Source organism: Hyalella azteca, unplaced genomic scaffold (genome assembly GCF_000764305.2).
Source record: "Hyalella azteca isolate HAZT.00-mixed unplaced genomic scaffold, Hazt_2.0.2 contig5036, whole genome shotgun sequence".
Lineage (NCBI taxonomy): Eukaryota > Metazoa > Arthropoda > Malacostraca > Amphipoda > Hyalellidae > Hyalella > Hyalella azteca.
In genome coordinates this window covers 8,606-10,225 of record NW_025935241.1, presented here as the reverse complement: position 1 = coordinate 10,225, position 1,620 = coordinate 8,606, and the positions used below count along the sequence as shown (strand labels likewise).

General features: G+C 44.3%; 1 protein-coding gene across 1 annotated transcript in view; it reads left to right on the top strand.

Moving 5' to 3' along the window:
• Window positions 1–1,620, top strand: part of LOC108679148 — a gene marked incomplete at its 3' end in the record, with an annotated part of 13,233 nt that overhangs the window by 3,057 nt on the left and 8,556 nt on the right. The window contains exon 2 of the mRNA XM_047880236.1: window positions 111–242. Within this exon, the coding sequence (XP_047736192.1) occupies window positions 111–242 (132 nt within the window). The remainder of the gene's footprint in view (window positions 1–110; window positions 243–1,620) is intronic.

Genomic DNA, 1,620 nt, shown 5'->3' with positions numbered 1-1,620 from the left:
AGATGTGTATAAGAGACTTTTCTTAGACGATTCGATTATTATTGAAGAATTTCGAGGACCTCTCTGACGTTAAAGAGGTACTATGACGACTCTGCCGTTCTCTGCAACAGGTGTTACAACGTCGTCTGGACGGTTCCGTGGACTTCCTGCGTGACTGGCAAGACTACAAGTATGGCTTCGGGAACCTCGCTGGCGAGTTCTGGCTTGGCAACGACCACATTCATGACCTCACCGCGCAATACGTACGCTGTCTCTTATACACATCTAGATGTGTATAAGAGACAGCTTGTGGTGACTTGTGGTGACTTGTGGTAACTTGTTATGACTTGTGATGACTTGTAGTGACTTGTGGTGACTTGTGATGACTTGTGATGACTTGTGATGACTTGTGGTGACTTGTGGTGACTTGTGATGACTTGTGGTGACTTGTGATGACTTGTGGTGACTTATGGTGACTTGTGATGACTTGTGATGACTTGTAGTGACTTGTGGTGACTTGTGATGACTTGTGATGACTTGTTATGACTTGTGATGACTTGTGATGACTTGTGGTGACTTATGGTGACTTGTGATGACTTCTGGTGACTTTTGGTGACTTGTTATGACTTGTGATGACTTGTAGTGACTTGTGGTGACTTGTGATAACTTGTAGTGACTTGTGGTGACTTGTGATGACTTGTGGTGACTTGTGATGACTTGTGGTGACTTATGGTGACTTGTGATGACTTCTGGTGACTTTTGGTGACTTGTTATGACTTGTGGTGACTTGTGATGACTTGTTATGACTTGTGATGACTTGTAGTGACTTGTGGTGACTTGTGATAACTTGTAGTGACTTGTGGTGACTTGTGATGACTTGTGGCGACTTATGGTGACTTTTGATGACTTCTGGTGACTTGTGGTGACTTGTTATGACTTGTGATGACTTGTGATGACTTGTTAGACTTGTGGTGACTTGTTATGACTTGTGATGCCTTGTGGTGACTTGTGGTGACTTGTGATGACTTGTGGTGACTTATGAAGACTTAGTCGACTATTGACGACTTTTGAATGCTTGTGATGCGCGCAGGGCGCGCTAATTTAATTACGCCGTTGCTGAAAATCATAAAAATTGAATGCCAGCAATTTTCTACGTTCTTATTCTTGCCCCTTTCCCCTCCACCCATCCCCCTCACCCCAGCCATCCTTCCTTACTCCTTATTTCTACTCCTCAATCTCTACCTACAATCCCCTCTCTCATTCTACACCCTCTTTACCCATACTCATTCCCCACTCTCATTCCCAGCCGCATTCCCCACCCTAAATCCTCACCCTAATTTTTTACCACTAGTCTTATCCCTCACTCCTTTTCTCTCACTCCTTTTCCCTTACTCCTTTTCCCTCACTCCTTTTCCCTCACTCCTTTTCTCTCACTCCTCTTCCCTTACTCCTTTTCCCTCACTCCTTTTCTCTCACTCCTCTTCCCTTACTCCTTTTCCCTCACTCCTTTTCTCTCACTCATCTTCCCTCACTCCTTTTCCCTCACTCCTTTTCTCTCACTCATCTTCCATCACTATTCTTCCCTCACTCATCTTCAGATGTGTATAAGAGACAGGAGATATACTGTCAGCAATGAGATAT